Source organism: Melanotaenia boesemani, chromosome 22 (genome assembly GCF_017639745.1).
Source record: "Melanotaenia boesemani isolate fMelBoe1 chromosome 22, fMelBoe1.pri, whole genome shotgun sequence".
Taxonomy (NCBI): domain Eukaryota; kingdom Metazoa; phylum Chordata; class Actinopteri; order Atheriniformes; family Melanotaeniidae; genus Melanotaenia; species Melanotaenia boesemani.
The window spans coordinates 28,198,412-28,213,551 of record NC_055703.1 but is presented as its reverse complement, the minus strand read 5'-3'; the positions used below and the strand labels follow the sequence as shown (position 1 = coordinate 28,213,551).

Sequence of the window (15,140 nt, the reverse complement as noted above, 5' to 3'; positions counted from 1 at the left end):
CTGCTCCAGCACACCTGACTCAAATTAAATGGATCCAACAGCCTATAAGGATCTCCACAATGACTTGTTAGTTTAAGTCAGGTGTGTTGGAGCACGGAAATCTGGAAAACCTGCCGGATTGGTGCCCTCGAGGACCGACGTTGGCTACCCCTGCTCTACACTGTAGATGGAGGATCTTCAGAGTCTGAGGAACATTTTTCTGAAATTGTTCAAAAATTTTAGATCCAGTTTGTCTCAGATTGGTGAAGCTCTGTCCATCTTTCCCTCTGAGAGACTCTGCCTCTCTGAAATGCTCCTTTTATACCAGTCATGTTACTGACCTGTTACCAGGTAACCTGGTTAGCTGTCCAATGCTCCTCCGGGTGTTTCTGGTTTGTACCAGGTACTTTTCCAGCCTTTTGTTGCTCACTATCAGATTCACTATCAGCTGATATTTTCATCTCATGGTGAAACGTTTATTTTCTACTGGGAATAAAATCATTGCTTTCTGTTTGTATTTACATTTCAAACAGAGTCCCAACTTTTCTGGAACTAGGTTGTGAGAGAGCGACCTGGTTCCAGGACCACGCCGGACCAACCTGCATTCCTGAGGTTCCGATGACGTCGAAGGCTCCGATCATGCTGGAGACGAAGTGCAGGACTTTGGTGAAGCTCTCCTCGCCGATGCTCCACGAGCCGTCGAGGAGGAACACCACATCTGCTTTGGCACCTTTACAAACTGAAGCAAGAAAACGAGTTGATGAAGCCAGAAAACGACATCATCACACGCTATTGTTGTTGTTTACAAGCTGGTTCACATAAAATGTAAGAAAACAAAACCCTGGAGAAACATGATGCGATGGCGCCGCGTCACGGTAATTATGGGAGCATTTGGACACCAGAAGGGCTCTGAACAGATTCCTCCTATGAAGCTTGGAATGATCTCCGTCTCATGTGATGAGATAATCTGGGACAACGACACAGATGCCTTGGACCGGCCCGTCTAACCTAGTTGTTGGTTAGCTGGCGTGTTCCACCCCACATGCCTAGCATGTGCCGGCTGTAGCTCCCTGCTGGAAGAGCCGGATCCAGAAGAAAGGCCCAGCTGGGTCTGAAGGAGATGCACGCGTCTGCATGTGGAACACGCTCCATTCACCTGCACGCTTCCATCGCCTTCCTCTTCATTCTGCTTTCATTTAAACTCATGTTGAAGACGTCAGCTGTGCCTGGTGCAGAGCTGAGCCATGAAAAGCCGACAGCTGCTGGCTTTATCAGCTAAGTCCTGCTCGCTCAGAGACCCGATCAGGCTTTTATTAGAGGAAGCCAGAACAGAGCTCTGAGATGGACTTTCCTGCAGCTTCTGGGGCAAACAGCAGCAGGAGGGACGGGGTGAGGATCAATCATGGAAACAGGCCTGATGCAGCTTAGTTTCACACCTGAAGCTCCGATTCACGCATCAAGGGTGATTCCACTGATTATTTTGGGAACGTAGACCACATTAGACCAGGTCCGGATCAAAAACTACAAAACCGAGACTCTTGAAATCTGGCGTGCAGATTCATTAAAACCCAGTTTGATCTGTGAAACCTTCATTCATGTGTGGAAATGCTAATTAGGAATATTTTACAACTTTTTGGCGAACTGTGTTTTAATGAATCTGCACATTCTAGAACATTCCAGTCCAGATTTGTAGTTTTGATCAGGACATGCGGAGCTTCGGTATGAGCAGCTCGTCGTGCAGCGTGAGCCGCAGCTTTTCTGGATTCTCCAGACCACGTCTGCACATTAAAAACCTGTAACCGATGGCATGCAGACCACGGGTCACACGGAACAGGTGACCATTAATCCACTGCTTGGACTTACCTGCCCATCCGGGGGGGATGGTGGGTGGAGGTGTTGGGGTGGGCGGCATGGTTGGAACCGGGGTGGGCTTCACCACTGTGAGAAACAAACAGTCCCAAAGTGTCATCAACATATTTGTAATAAATACAGAAGAAGTGTAAACATGTGGTACGATGAGGTCTTTGGGACGCGTCCTGTCGGATGATGTAACTCAGTCTGTCGAGGACAATGGATTAAACACACAAACAACTAACGAGACGTCAGCAGGTCTCCGGCATACTCAGATTCTACTTCTGTCCAGGAAACGTTCAGCTGCTGGTCAACAGGTCATCAGTCAGAACTGAAAATAAATCAAGTACATTTACGGGGCTGCATGTGAATCCTGGTCTCTGCAGAAAGCTGAGACATGAGAGAGTCACAGCTAGGAAGCGTGTTACTGTGTCAGAGTGAATTCACCTGGAACATGTAAACGTTCTCTCCTCCTACAAGAAAACCACATTACTGTCAGGAGAAACCAGAGGATAGCAGCCCAGTTCACACAGGAAGGAGTAACGTAATCCTAGGAAGGAGTAAAGTAATCCTAGCACTGGTAAAGTAATCCTAGGAATGAGTTAAGTAATCCTAGGACTGGTAAAGTAATCCTAGGACTGGTAAAGTAATCCTAGGAATGAGTTAAGTAATCCTAGGACTGGTAAAGTAATCCTAGGACTGGTAAAGTAATCCTAGGACTGGTAAAGTAATCCTAGCACTGGTAAAGTAATCCTAGGAATGAGTTAAGTAATCATAGGACTGGTAAAGTAATCCTAGGACTGGTAAAGTAATCCTAGGAATGGTAAAGTAATCCTAGGAATGGTAAAGTAATCCTAGCACTGGTAAAGTAATCCCAGGACTGGTAAAGTAATCCTAGGACTGGTAAAGTAATCCTAGCACTGGTAAAGTAATCCTAGGAATGAGTTAAGTAATCCTAGGACTGGTAAAGTAATCCTAGGACTGGTAATGTAATCCTAGGACTGGTAAAGTAATCCTAGGAATGAGTTAAGTAATCCTAGGAATGAGTAAAGTAATCCTAGGACTGGTAAAGTAATCCTAGGACTGGTAAAGTAATCCTAGGAATGGTAAAGTAATCCTAGGAATGGTAAAGTAATCCTAGCACTGGTAAAGTAATCCTAGGAATGGTAAAGTAATCCTAGGACTGGTAAAGTAATCCTAGGAATGGTAAAGTAATCCTAGGACTGGTAAAGTAATCCTAGGACTGGTAAAGTAATCCTAGCATTGGTAAAGTAATCCTAGGACTGGTAAAGTAATCCTAGGACTGGTAAAGTAATCCTAGGGCTGGTAAAGTAATCCTAGGACTGGTAAAGCAATCCTATGCCTGGTAAAGTAATCCTAGGACTGGTAAAGTAATCCTAGGAAGGAGTAAAGTAATCCTAGGACTGGTAAAGTAATCCTAGGAATGAGTAAAGTAATCCTAGGAATGAGTAAAGTAATCCTAGGACTGGTAAAGTAATCCTAGGAATGGTAAAGTAAACCTAGGAATGGGTAAAGTAATCCTAGGACTGGTAAAGTAATCCTAGGACTGGTAAAGTAATCCTAGCACTGGTCAAGTAATCCTAGGAATGGTAAAGTAATCCTAGCATTGGTAAAGTAATCCTAGGACTGGTAAAGTAATCCTAGCACTGGTAAAGTAATCCTAGCACTGGTAAAGTAAATCCTAGGAAGGAGTAAAGTAATCCTAGGACTGGTAAAGTAATCCTAGGAAGGAGTAAAGTAATCCTAGGACTGGTAAAGTAATCCTAGGACTGGTAAAGTAATCCTAGGACTGGTAAAGTAATCCTAGCACTGGTAAAGTAATCCTAGGAATGGGTTAAGTAATCCTAGGACTGGTAAAGTAATCCTAGGAATGGGTTAAGTAATCCTAGGACTGGTAAAGTAATCCTAGGAATGGTAAAGTAATCCTAGCACTGGTAAAGTAATCCTAGGACTGGTAAAGTAATCCTAGCACTGGTAAAGTAATCCTAGCACTGGTAAAGTAATCCTAGGAATGGGTTAAGTAATCCTAGGACTGGTAAAGTAATCCTAGGAATGGGTTAAGTAATCCTAGGACTGGTAAAGTAATCCTAGGAATGGTAAAGTAATCCTAGCACTGGTAAAGTAATCCTAGGACTGGTAAAGTAATCCTAGGACTGGTAAAGTAATCCTAGCACTGGTAAAGTAATCCTAGGAATGGGTTAAGTAATCCTAGGACTGGTAAAGTAATCCTAGGAATGGGTTAAGTAATCCTAGGACTGGTAAAGTAATCCTAGGAATGGTAAAGTAATCCTAGCACTGGTAAAGTAATCCTAGGACTGGTAAAGTAATCCTAGCACTGGTAAAGTAATCCTAGCACTGGTAAAGTAAATCCTAGGAAGGAGTAAAGTAATCCTAGGACTGGTAAAGTAATCCTAGGACTGGTAAAGTAATCCTAGGAAGGAGTAAAGTAATCCTAGGACTGGTAAAGTAATCCTAGGACTGGTAAAGTAATCCTAGCACTGGTAAAGTAATCCTAGGAATGGGTTAAGTAATCCTAGGACTGGTAAAGTAATCCTAGGAATGGTAAAGTAATCCTAGCACTGGTAAAGTAATCCTAGGACTGGTAAAGTAATCCTAGCACTGGTAAAGTAATCCTAGGAATGAGTTAAGTAATCACTCACAGGTTCTCTCGTCAGCGCTGACTCCAGGACCTTCCAGATTCGGGGTCTGAACAAAAACCGTGGCGGTGTAGAGCGCGTCTGGGGAGAGTCCTTCGAAGCAGTGCTGAGGCAGGCCGGCGGGGATGGTGATCTCATGTTGTCCTTTACTGGAAGCTGCAGAGAGGGAAAGAGAACAGCTGAGTGGCAGCGGACGGCTTTTCCACCATCTTCACCCCCCGTCTCAGAACGCTCAGCCATGTCTGAGGTTTGACCTTCAGGAGCTTTGATTCCCTGGACAGAACAGTTTTCTAGGGCTGGTTTTTCAGCTGGACGACACTCGCAGTGCAACACACTCCTGTTCTGGAACCAAAGTCGCTGAATTTGCTCTGCAGCCTTGTAAAACTCACCAGGTGGTTTTTTTTAATAGTTTTTCAGCTCTGAATCATCAGGATAGATGGATACATGAGATGGAAACTGACATAAATACGGCACCTCCCACGGGACACAACTGCTTTAATCGTTACTACTAATGACTCAGAAATGACTCCCCTAGATGCTCCCACGGGGCTTAAAAGCAGCACCAACGCCTGCTGGATCTCCACACCGACAACCTCAGCCAATATCTCAACTGGAAGAATCTTTATTGTTCTTCATTTTAAACTGTCCAGACAGCAACACGACAGCGTTGCAGAGGAAAGATGCTTCCAACAGCGTTTCATTTAGTAGAAAAGTGGTGATATTTGACATTTTTACTGGATTCCACCAGATTCCGCTGGTTTCCCGCTGAGGTCCAAACGACTGATGACATCCGTGTCTCTGCTTCTTCGTGCTTTGTAACAGCTAACCCGTGTCCGCCTGCAAACACGAACCAGATGGAGCTGGAACTAATTGAAAAGGATGTGATCTTTGCAAACAGACACACAATTAGAGCTCAGTGGTAGGACGCTTTCAGTCACGGCCAAAAGCCTCGTCTGTCTAATCAGAGCCTGAACATAAGCAGCCTCCACGAGGAAAAGTCTAGACGCAGCTCGCTGAACGCCGCCAACAGCCGCGGCGATGACCTCATCTGGAGATACGCCTCCACACATCTGCTTGCAGTCTTCCTGCAAGCATTGCAGCACGCTTCCACTCCAACACGTCCAGCCCAATCAGCGCCGGCGGCGACCACACCAGGCGCATCTGTACAGGTTGCCACGGGAACAGTATGGTTTTCATCTGGTCTGGTCCAAGTCGAGCGGAAGGCTTTTTCCATGCCAGGTAACAGGAGGAGGCTTCATGTAAAAACTATTCTACACATGCTGCGAATGGAGAGGCTCAGAGGTCAGCTCGGGTCAGACCTACAGAAACCAGGAGTCCTCCTCTGCTTCACACCAAACTCTTTTTTTCTTCTTTTAAAGAAAACCTTTATTCAACCAGGAAAATCCTGTTGAGGAAGGAAGTTCTGGCCAAGATAGGCAGCAGCAGATGATGAAGCCACTTCCTGTCAGACTTTCCACCAATCAGAGAGCTTAGATTGACGGTAACGTCCAATCAGGAGCAGCCAAAGATCAACCAGTGAGCAGAAAGTTCTATGTGTGTGTGAAAAGAAGAAAAATAATGCTCCTCTATGGCTGGAATAAAGCCAAGAAGACGTTTCTGATGCACGGTGGCGCCACAAAGCAGCTGAGCTGGAGTTGGTTTAGTGAGGATAGCAGGTAAATAGTAGCAGGAATAACTGGAAATGAGGAAAAAGTGGAAACATGGAAATAGTTTCTGTTGTGTGTTTGTTTCAATAACAATATTTTTTCTCCTGAAAGCCAAGACTTGAGAGAACGATGAGATGAGAAAAGGTTTGGTCACTGTTGATCTGTGTGTTATTTCTACAAAGTTCTGTTAGTAATAAATTCTGCTTTCTTCTTCTGGTCGACCTTTATGCTGCTACATCTATTCATACATTCATTTTACATCGTTTTACCTCCCAATCTGACAGCTGAGGCTGGACCAGAAACAGTAAAAAATAGCTTGAGGAGTTTTAAGGGTTAATAATGATAAAATGCTTCAGATGCAGCACAGAAACATCCGAGTTAAGATCCCAAGATTTATGTGAATGCCACACTCTTCGTAAAAAGTTCGTAAGAATGGTGAACGGCTACCAGCAGGTGGCTTCCGAAGCTGATGTGCTGGTGGAGGACGACGGGACACTTACGGTCGGCCGGGTTAAGCTTGATCCGGTACGACGTGGCCGCTCGGTGAGGACTCCATTTGATGCAGAACTTGTCGTGGCCGACGTTGTAGGTCTCGATGTTGGTCACGTTCAGGTAAACTGCAGAAATTAGACAACACAGACATTTTCCCATAAATGTTTTTATGTTTCTGCTTCTCATGCTTTTCTCATCATTTTACTTCCTGTGGACAAAATGTCCATCTAAGAACCCCAAAACCAGGCTGTCAGTTCCCGCTTTAGTCCAGGTTCCACATCCAGAACAATCTGGTCTCCAGGGGGTCGGACTGCGACCACAGCAGCAAGCAGAAATAATAATAAAAAGACGTAGATTATCCACGTTTTCATATGAATTATCCTTTTATAAGACTTTATAAACTACTGCAAATGTCAATATTTTGCTTCAGTGACACATTTACATTATTTATTTCATTTTTATTCTATATCTTTTATATGTAGAATAAAAATCTATCATATTTTATATTTCTACATAACTTATCAAATTAATTTTACACATTTAAAATGTATTTATAAAATTAATAAAATTTAATAGTTTTTTATATTATTTACATTATATTTAAATTTCATTTTTTTATTTATCTGAACTTTAAAAATATCTAATTCTAATTTTTTTATTTTATTTCACATATTTACTCATTTCTAGGTTTATTCCAGCTTCCAGACCAGCCGGGATCAATAAAACCACAAACATTTAATTCCAGGCATCGGCAAGAGAAACATACGTGTACATTTCCACATGCGTGTAGTTTTCCTGCCCACCTGAACTGACTCGGCTCATCAGACAAACTGAAGTCACGTCTACGTTTTGTTCCCACGTAGCCGGGAGTTCAGCCGGGTGGTTCAGACGCGGTTTGAATCAGGTGATTTTAATAAACGGTGAGAGGACCCAACTTATCCAGCATGAACCGGTCCCAGGATCCACTAACCGTGTTGGTTAACTTGGTCTCACGCTAACTAAACCAAAAACCTTGGAACATGTGGCGTGATGCATTTACACGTGAAACTGCACATACGCCCAACAGGCTGATGATTCAAATAAATTCATTTATATTTAAATACCAAACGTTTGTTTAAACTAAACTTTTTGAAGGAGTCTCCAGACATGATGGATGTTTTCTGCATCTGTAGCTCATTTTCTCCGTTAAAAAGCGTTTTCCGTCCCGTGTTTGGCTTCTAGCTGCTAGGACAAAGGGATGGATAGCGTTAGCTAGCGTAAGCCAGCGTTAGCCAAAACTGCATGCTGACCGCTCAGTTCTGCCTCATTACCTTAGTTTACTGAACCGTACTTAATGAATCGGATTGTTCTTTTATAATACTTTTGCCTTTTAAGGGGTTTGGGAACATTTTTGTCTTTGTTTTTTAGTTTTAAATACTTCTTTAATATTTTCGCTACAGGCTAGCAGCTAGCTGTGAGTCTTCTTCTGCTTATTGGACACTTTTGTGCCACCAAATGGAGGGAAGCCGCACTGCAACCGGGCTTCTAATGGATGATGGTAACTCGTCCCGCAGCCCTCACGGACCACAGGTACGATAAGTATTTTGCAGCCCACTAGGTGGCGCTGCAGGACCAAGCACCGGCCTGTGGTTAGGTCACCGTCATAACTGATTGAATCTACGTACGTGTTGTTCCCTGCCCGACGAGCGGTGCGCTCATGCCGGCGGTGTACTGAGCCAGAACTTTGACATCGTAGGTGGTTCCAGGCTGCAGGTTGGTCAGCGTGAACGAGGTCACGTCGCCCACGAAGATGTCGATTGGTTGGTTTTTACCTGGAAACAAATCAGCACAGAGAGTTGAGTCACAGCTCAAAGTTCAGGGAAGATGCTGCTGCAGCTCTACCTTCAGGGGAGTAGATGAGCCTGTATCCCTGGACAGGGGCAGGAACCGGGTCCCAGGCCACCCTGAATCTGGTGTACCACTCGTCTGAGATCCGAAGGTTTGTGGGACTCAACATACCGACTGTAACAGACAGGACACCATCATCATCATCATTTTACTCTTCTTCCACCTTCACACGTTGGAATGCAGAAAAACTGTTGTGTTTCTTTCAGGAGCAGAAATTAAATCAGCTGTGAAACGTAAACTTTTCTTTCCCAACGGTTTTTACTTTTAGGCTTTTTAACTGAAGAGTAATAGATGGAAGTGAAGCGGTTTTTAAATCACCTCTACGGCTGCATGCAGGAAGACATCGGTACTGGAGGGAAATGTAGGCCTGTTAATCTGATTTCTCATAATCAGATTATTGGTCTACATGATAATCTGATAACTCCAGAAATCGGGAAATGATATGATTTTTGGTGTCCATGTAAACGGGCTCATTGAACTCATCAGAAGCTCAGAAATCACAAACCTGTCAATCAAAGTGAACGATCTGTGATTGGCTGGAGGTTAAAGAGGCGGCTCTGTTCAGGTTTGCCATTGGTGTTTGAGGACGGAGACGATACAGAGCTGATCTAAGAGCTGTTATAGAGGCCATCTGTAGAGCTTCTCATCATCCATCCACTCCTCCATCTATCCACCCATCCCTCTATCTATCCATCCATCCATCCATCCATCCATCCATCCATCCATTCATCCATCCATCCATTCATCCACCCATCCCTCTATCCATCCATCCATCCACCCATTCATCCACCCATCCCTCCATCCATCCTCCATTCATCCATCCATCCACCCATCCATTCATTTATCCACCCATCCATCCATCCATCCTCCATTCAACCATCCATCCATCCATCTATCCATCCGTCCATCCATCCATTCATCCACCCATCCCTCCATCCATCCATCCCTCTATCCATCCATCCATTCATCCACCCATCCCTCTATCCATCCATTCATCCCTCTATCCATCCATCCATCCATCCATCCATCCCTCCATCTATCCCTCCACCCATCCATCCATCCACTCCTCCATCCATCCATCCATTCATCCACACATCCCTCCATCCTTCATCCACCCATCCCTCTATCCATCCATCCATCCATCCACCCATTCATCCACCCATCCCTCCATCCATCCATCCATCCATCCTCCATTCATCCACCCATCCCTCCATCCATTCATCCACCCATCCCTCTATCCATCCATCCATCCATTCATCCACCCATCCCTCCATCCATTCATCCACCCATCCCTCTATCATCCATCCATCCACCCATCCCTCCATCCATCCATCCATTCATCCATCCATCCATCCATCCCTCTATCCATCCATCCATCCCTCCATCTATCCACCCATCCATTCATCCACCCATCCCTCCATCCATCCACTCCTCCATCTATCCATCCATCCATCCATCCATCCACCCATCCCTCCACCCATTCATCCACCCATCCCTCCATCCATTCATCCATCCTTCTATCCATCCATCCATCCCTCCATCTATCCACCCATCCATTCATCCACCCATCCCTCCATCCATCCACTCCTCCATCTATCCATCCATCCATCCACCCATCCCTCCATCCATTCATCCACCCATCCCTCTATCCATCCACCCATTCATCCACCCATCCCTCCATCCATCCATCCATCCTCCATTCATCCATCCATCCACCCATCCACCCATCCATCCATTCATCCACCCATCCATCCATCCATCTTCCATTCATCCATCCATCTACCCATCCATCCATCCATCCATCCATCCACCCATCCATCCATTCATCCACCCATCCATCCATCCATCCATCCTCCATTCATCCATCCATCCATCCATCCCTCCATCCATTCATCCACCCATCCCTCTATCCATCCACCCATTCATCCACCCATCCATCCATCCATCCATTCATTCATCCATCCATCATCCACCCATCCACCCATTCATCCACCCATCCATCCATCCATCCTCCATTCATCCATCCATCCACCCATCCACCCATCCACCCATACATCCTCCATTCATCCATCCATCCATCCATCCATCCATCCACCCATACATCCTCCATTCATCCATTCATTCATCCATCATTCATCCATCCATCATCCACCCATCCACCCATCCATCCATTCATCCACCCATCCATCCCTCCATCCATCCCTCCATCCATGGTTACAGTAACAGGCTGGATTTGTCTGAGCTCATCTTGAAGTTCTGGGTGTTTTCCTGGTGAACTTACGGGTGCGTCCGGTTCCCTTCAGGGACCCTCCCGGCCCCTCGGCGTAGATGGCCTCCACGGTGATGTTGTACGGCGTGTCCGGGAGGAGGTTCTGCAGCATGGCGTTGTTCCGGTTTCCTGGAACCAACGCCTGGGGATCCAAACGTCACAGAGAAAGCAGAAGAAAAACATCTAAACGAAAAGGCATCATCCTTCCTGCACTTCTTCATCGATATGTAGTGACGGCATAAAAACGTTTAAGAACAAATAAAAACGTCATAGTTCTGAGTGGGGCTGAGGTTTAGGGAATGATTTACACTCAAAGTGGAAATAAAAATGATGTGCTTTATAGAACCTTGTATGGATGCAAATGTCTTGGTGGTTTATTCCACAAACGTTACGGTACAATGCTGCCTTCAGGCAAGGCCCCCACCCAAAAAGAAAAGAACATTTCTTTACTGTTTTTAAGGCATGAAGACGCGTGTTTTTCTAACTGGCATCATAATGCAACAGAGGACGTGAGAGGACGACGACATTTTCAGGGCAGAATAGATGAAATCAGGACCATAAAGACGTCTGATCCGGACTTTCCTTCGTGGTCGTCAGTCCTTTCATGGCGTCATACCAGCAGGTGCTTCAGTAACGAGCACAGCTGGGTCGAACGTCATTATGTGGGATTATGTGAAGGAACCGGAGACGTGACTTCACCGCACTGCTTCACTACATCACAGCGACTTCATCCAAAACTAAATCCGCCCGAACCGTTCGTTAGAGTCTGAAACCGGAACGGTGGATTCCTGCTCCCTTCTGACCGCTGTTAACGGTGCCTGAAGGCCAACTCACAAACTCGGTGATGGGGTCTCCGGTCATGGGGGCGTAGGCGATCCGGTACTGGCTCACGGGTCCCTCGGCGTGGTCCCAGCCAATGGTCAGGGTGCTGGTGGTGGCGTCAAACACACGCATGTTCCTGGGCCCGGCACGCGGCACTGTAACGCAGACAGGAAGCCAAGCGACGTCAGTCTGATGGAAGATTCTGCTGAAGTCAGAATAATCAGATTCAACACGTCCGTGGAAGGACTGAAGTAAAACTCCAGTCTGAGACTTTAAACCTCGCTGCAGAGCTTCCAGGATGCTGAGATGTACAGAAACATAGATTAAGCCCTTCTGTCCTCTTGCTCCGTTTCCCTCAACTTCTTTCTTTTTGCAGTAACTTTTCTTTTTAGTCTATTTTTTTAATTCTTTCTTTTTCTTTCTCGTGTCTTTTATTGTTTTGGTGCATTTTGGGCCCATTAATGACCAAAAATGTCCATGCACAAAAAACGACTGTAAAATCCTGATAATATATATTTTATTCCGATTTTTTTCATAAATCACTTCAGCAACTTCAGACCTATTCAAAATACCAAACATCTAAAATTTTTTAGACTGTTAACCCTTTAAAGGCCAGTTTATTTAAATTACTGCCTTATTTATTGCGTAAAAAAGTAAATATAACTAAAAAACAATTATTTACCTCATAATAAATATCAGATTTGGTGCTGATTAGAGTCTTGGATATGTCAAAGATTAGCAGTTAAATTAATTTTATTGCATTAAAAATTTTTTATGTAGGATCAGATACTCCCTGTAAGGACCTTCGTAGCCAAAAATGTCAGCGAGTCAATGTCAGGGAGTATCAAATAATAATAATAAAAGTAATAATAATAATATCAAATCAAAATAATTTTGTTACTAGTCTTTGATATATTCAAGACTCTGATCAGCCTGTTATTTATTATATAGAAAATAATTCAGTTTTTTTTGTTTTTTAGAATTAACAGGGCAGTAATTCAAATATCCAAACTGGCATTTTAAGAGTCAAAATCCTGAAATAATGGATGAATGATTGTTTTGATCAGGTCTAAAGTTTAAGATATTTATGAAAAGGTTTAAATATACTGATTTCTGATGCTTTTATAGCAGTTTTCGGTGCATACTACATAAAAATACAAAAAATCAAGTTAATTTTGCTGCTAATCTTTGAAATTTACAAGACTGATCAAAACCATTGGCCCATCCCCTGATGTTTATTACAAGGAAAATAATTCATGTTTTTGTGGGAATTTTGTAATAAATAATTCAAATAAGGAAACTGGAATTTAAAGGGTTAAAAATCTTAAATGATTTTATGTTTGGTAGTTTTCAGCAGGTCTGAAGTTGCTTAAAATGATTTTATGGCCGTTTAATGTGCATGGACATTTTTGGCCACTAAGGTCAGAAGAGGGAGGAAATCTGAGGAGGACAGAAAAGTTTATCTGAAGGAGCCTCAATGTAGCTGGAAATGATGGCGAGTCGGAGTCTTACGTGTTTTTCCGTTGTCCCGTACGGGTGATCCCTCAGCGTCGGCGTACAGGGCGGACACGGTGACCGAGTAGGAAGTATCTGGAATCAGGTTGTCCAGGAACGCATTGTTAATGCTTCCTGGAACCAGGACCTGTCAGGAGAAGAAACCCAAGGGTCAAAAGATCTACTGAAGTAATCATAACCATTTACACCACCAGCTCAGAGCTCATTGTCCAGCATCCCGCTACATCTCCGACATGGAGCAGCCAAAGTCTCCTTCCAACTGAGGGTGGAGCGTCAGACATGCAGCTCGGCATGCTTCCTAACAACCCAGAGGTCCATGGACTCGTCTCTGAGGTTATCACAGCTCCTAAATAATCTGCACACTTCCACCATGCTGCTTCAAGTCCAGCCAAGTCCAACAAACTTCTCAATGAGTTTTTGGCCCATCAAACCATCTCCTCAGAGATGATGTAGTAGCTGAGATCCAGCTGGATGGGGTTAAATCCCAGCAGTGGACTCCAACAGACTGGCCACTGTCCTTTTACAACAAGATGAAGTACGAGACTGGAGGTTCAATCAGTGCAGCGGAGCTCTTATAGGCTGAGACGTTTGCTGCTGGAGCCAAAGAATCCAGTTCTGGTTATTAATGTGTTTTTCAGGATCTAAAGTTCATAAACACAGGACTTTTATTATAGATACCACAACATCCCACTAAAACTAAGCTACATTAACCAGCAGACACAAACACAAACAGCAGATTTTTCCACAAACTCAATAGTCCCAAAAATATTTCTTTAATATTGCTTTGTCATGCTAGAGAGTGCAGTGCATCATGGGTAACGTAGTGTGAAGTAGATGCAGTGCTGGGGGAATGTAGGCAGGACGAGTTCAAGTTCTTTGTTTGCAGACATGTTTGGTTCAGGTCATCGTGCACAACGTACACCCATACCAGCCTGTCAGAGGTCTGAGACCCCAGAGCCTCGGTTAAAGACCAGAGGAGAGAATTTCCCGTCAACGTTCCTAAACTCAGGAACGAGCTGCCGGAGGAAGATCTGACTCGGCTTTAAATCTCTTCTGAAAATGTACTTTAGTGCACGAGTCTTTCCTGATTTTATCCGACAGTATTGATAATACTGGACTTATTAATTATATTTATTAGAGGAAAGTGCACATCGTTGTCCAGAACACTGACGGTTGGCTGTTGTGTTGGACAGCCTCCAGTTTTTCTGCATGTTTTTCTTCCAGCATGACGAGGTTTTTGTGGACCTCCAGGATCTGGCTGTGAAGTGATCTGGCCTGAATGAACTCGGCTGTCCCATCTCTGTGCTTCGTTACACAAAAGTAGTAAAACAGTAAATCATGGAGAAAAGAAACCGGGGCTTGGGGTGAAAATGAAACACCTGATGTGGGACACTGACGTTTCCAAGCCTTGGTATGGACCTCCAGGCCTTAGGTCCAGATCTGAGAACCAGCGCGTTACGTCAGACGTATGAAGAGCCAACGTCCAGATTAAAGAGCATTACCATGGTTACCGGTCTGGGAATCTTTTTACTATCTTTATATTTCTTAATTGTTTGTTTATTGATTGTTTATCATTAATTAAGATTAATTAAGATTAACATGGAGGAGCAGACCCCACCCACCGGTCTTCTTCTGGTCTGTTCTGCTTAACCGTCCAGACGTAACATCCTTATTTCCTTTTTGTTATAATGGTCATTTTGTCAATTTATTGATCTATTTACACTGTGTGCAGAATTATTAGGCAAATGAGTATTTTGACCACATCATCCTCTTTATGCATGTTGTTCTACTCCAACCGGTACAGGCTTGAAAGCCTACTACCAATTAAGCATATCAGGTGATGTGCATCTCTGTAATGAGAAGGGGTGTGGTCTAATGACATCAACACCCTATATCAGGTGTGCATAATTATTAGGCAACTTCCATTCCTTTGGCAAAATGGGTCAGAAGAGAGATTTGACGGACTCTGAAAAGTAAAAA

At 44.1% G+C, this 15,140-nt stretch overlaps 1 protein-coding gene across 6 annotated transcripts in view; it reads right to left on the bottom strand.

Moving 5' to 3' along the window:
* Positions 1-15,140, bottom strand: part of col12a1b (collagen, type XII, alpha 1b) — a 182,808-nt gene that overhangs the window by 41,853 nt on the left and 125,815 nt on the right. For all 6 annotated transcript variants that reach the window (XM_041976517.1, XM_041976512.1, XM_041976515.1 and 3 more), the window contains 9 exons: positions 13,158-13,287; positions 11,658-11,800; positions 10,836-10,965; positions 8,549-8,668; positions 8,332-8,478; positions 6,676-6,792; positions 4,512-4,664; positions 1,843-1,917; positions 579-718 (listed from right to left, as the gene is read on the bottom strand). In XM_041976517.1, coding sequence (XP_041832451.1) covers positions 579-718; positions 1,843-1,917; positions 4,512-4,664; positions 6,676-6,792; positions 8,332-8,478; positions 8,549-8,668; positions 10,836-10,965; positions 11,658-11,800; positions 13,158-13,287 — 1,155 coding nt within the window. The remainder of the gene's footprint in view (positions 1-578; positions 719-1,842; positions 1,918-4,511; positions 4,665-6,675; positions 6,793-8,331; positions 8,479-8,548; positions 8,669-10,835; positions 10,966-11,657; positions 11,801-13,157; positions 13,288-15,140) is intronic.